Source organism: Bison bison, unplaced genomic scaffold (genome assembly GCF_000754665.1).
Source record: "Bison bison bison isolate TAMUID 2011002044 unplaced genomic scaffold, Bison_UMD1.0 scf7180017845660, whole genome shotgun sequence".
NCBI lineage: Eukaryota > Metazoa > Chordata > Mammalia > Artiodactyla > Bovidae > Bison > Bison bison.
Window position 1 is genome coordinate 8571 of NW_011476233.1, and position 2497 is coordinate 11067.

Consider the following 2497-nt stretch of genomic DNA (forward strand, 5'->3'; position numbering starts at 1 on the left):
CACAGCACAGGAAGCGGATGTTGTAGTTGTAGCAGATGGGGGGCAGCTGGTCCTTGTTCCGGCAAATCAGGCCCACGGATTTGTTACAGATCACGTCCTGGCCCAGCTCCTGCAGTGGGGTGTCAGGGAAGCTCTCTGCCCGGCACTGCACATCCTTGGGCTCTGCACAGAATTTATAACCTTTGGCTCTGAGATTCGAAATAGTGTCAAAATCTCCACTGTTTCTCTCTGGCCCAGGGTAGCTGCCGTCTATCCACTCAGTCCAGTTGCATAAAACTTGTAAACAGGTGACCGTGGTGGGCTCAGGTGAAGACGGCTCTGAGGGCCTTAGAGCTGTGGACAACACAGAAGTTGTGCTTGAAATTGTTGTTGAATTGTTGGTGCTGCTTGTGTGCACAGAGGTTGAGCTCGTTGTAGGAGCTGAGGCTGTGCTGCTTGTCTGCACAGGGGTTGGACTGGTTGAAGGAGCCGAGGTTGTGCTGCTTGTCTGCACAGAGATTGTACTGGTTGTAGGAGCTGAGGCTGTGCTGCTTGTCTGCACAGGGGTTGCACTGGTTGTAGGAGCTGAGGTTGTGCTGCTTCTCTGCACAGAGGTTGGACTGGTTGTCGGAGCTGAGGTTGTGCTGCTTGTCTGCACAGAGGTTGAGCTCGTTGTAGGAACTGAGGTGGTGCTGCTTGTCTGCACAGGGGTTGTACTGGTTGTAGGAGCCGAGGTGGTGCTGCTTGTCTGCACAGGGGTTGTACTGGTTGTAGGAGCCGAGGTGGTGCTGCTTGTGTGCACAGTGACACTCACACTGGAGGTGCTGGTTACTGTGACAGTGGGGGGAGGGCAGTGTTCTCGGAGCTCGCAGCACAGCACTCTGATCTGGTAGTTGAGGCACAGCCTGGTCTTGCCCTTCTGGTCCTGGTTCCGACACAGCAGGCCCACGTCCTGGTGGCACTGTACCAGCTGGCCCAGCTCGTGGATGCTGACCCCGGGGTGGTTCTCGGCTCGGCACTCCACTTTGCTGATGGATTCAGGTCGGTGGCAGATGCTGTCTCCATTCCTCATGATGTTGCCGAAGGTTTCATTGTCTCCCCCGTGGGGCCCGGGCACTGGGAAGTCCACGTCGAGCCATTTGGTCCACCTGCACTTTGGCTTGCAGGGGGTGGTCCCTGGAGAGGACTGCTCGTGCGTGCTGGGCGTGCCCCATCTTGATGGGGTCACGTGAGGTGAGCTAGCAGTGCTGAGTTTTGTGGAAGTGGAGAGGGTTCCAGTGGCCCAGGTAGTGCTGGCTTCAGCTGTGGGTGTCTGTGTGGTCGCAGGTGTGGCAGGGGAAGTGGTGTTTGTCCTGCAAGTGTCCACCAGCTCACAGCACAGGAAGCGGATGTTGTAGTTGTAGCAGATGGGGGGCAGCTGGTCCTTGTTCCGGCAAATCAGGCCCACGGATTTGTTACAGATCACGTCCTGGCCCAGCTCCTGCAGTGGGGTGTCAGGGAAGCTCTCTGCCCGGCACTGCACATCCTTGGGCTCTGCACAGAATTTATAACCTTTGGCTCTGAGATTCGAAATAGTGTCAAAATCTCCACTGTTTCTCTCTGGCCCAGGGTAGCTGCCGTCTATCCACTCAGTCCAGTTGCATAAAACTTGTAAACAGGTGACCGTGGTGGGCTCAGGTGAGGATGGCTCTGAGGGCCTTGGAGCTGTGGACAACACAGAAGTTGAGCTTGAAATTGTTTTTGAAACTGGCACTGGGCTGGGAGTCAAGAGGGTTGTTTTCCCAGGAATCAAGTTATCTGGGACAGGTGTTGAGGTGCCTGGGACAGGTGTTGAGGTGCCTGGGACAGGTTTTGAGGTTCCTGGGACAGGTGTAGTGGTTCCTGGGATGGGTGTTGAGGTTCCTGGGATGGGTGTAGTGGTTCCTGGGACAGGTGTAGAGGGTCCTGGGGCAGGTGTAGAGGGTCCTGGGACAGGTGTAGAGGGCCCCGGGGCCAGTGTAGAGGGTCCTGGGACGGATGTAGAGGGTCCTGGGGCAGGTGTAGAGGGTCCTGGGACAGGTGTAGAGGTTCCTGGGAAAGGTGTTGAGGTTCTTGGGATAGGTGTAGAGGATCCTGGGATGGGTGTTGAGGGACAGGTGTAGTGGTTCCTGGGACGGGTGTAGAGGATCCTGGGATGGGTGTTGAGGTTCCTGGGATGGGTGTAGTGGTTCCTGGGACAGGTGTAGAGGGTCCTGGGACGGGTGTAGTGGTTCCTGGGACAGGTGTAGTGGTTCCTGGGACGGGTGTTGAGGTTCCTGGGACGGGTGTAGAGGGTCCTGGGACAGGTGTAGAGGGTCCTGGGACAGGTGTAGAGGATTCTGGGACAGGTGTAGAGGTTCCTGGGAAAGGTGTAGAGGATTCTGGGACAGGTGTAGAGGTTCCTGGGAAAGGTGTTGAGGTTCTTGGGATAGGTGTAGAGGATCCTGGGATGGGTGTTGAGGGACAGGTGTAGTGGTTCCTGGGACGGGTGTAGAGGATC

General features: G+C 56.6%; 1 protein-coding gene across 1 annotated transcript in view; it reads right to left on the bottom strand.

The window, feature by feature from the left end:
- Window positions 1-2497, bottom strand: part of LOC104985938 (mucin-5AC-like) — a gene marked incomplete at both ends in the record, with an annotated part of 20319 nt that overhangs the window by 8565 nt on the left and 9257 nt on the right. The window contains 5 exon segments of the mRNA XM_010836330.1: window positions 490-719; window positions 794-1683; window positions 1826-2076; window positions 2112-2454; window positions 2457-2494. Of these exon segments, the coding sequence (XP_010834632.1) occupies window positions 490-719; window positions 794-1683; window positions 1826-2076; window positions 2112-2454; window positions 2457-2494 (1752 nt within the window).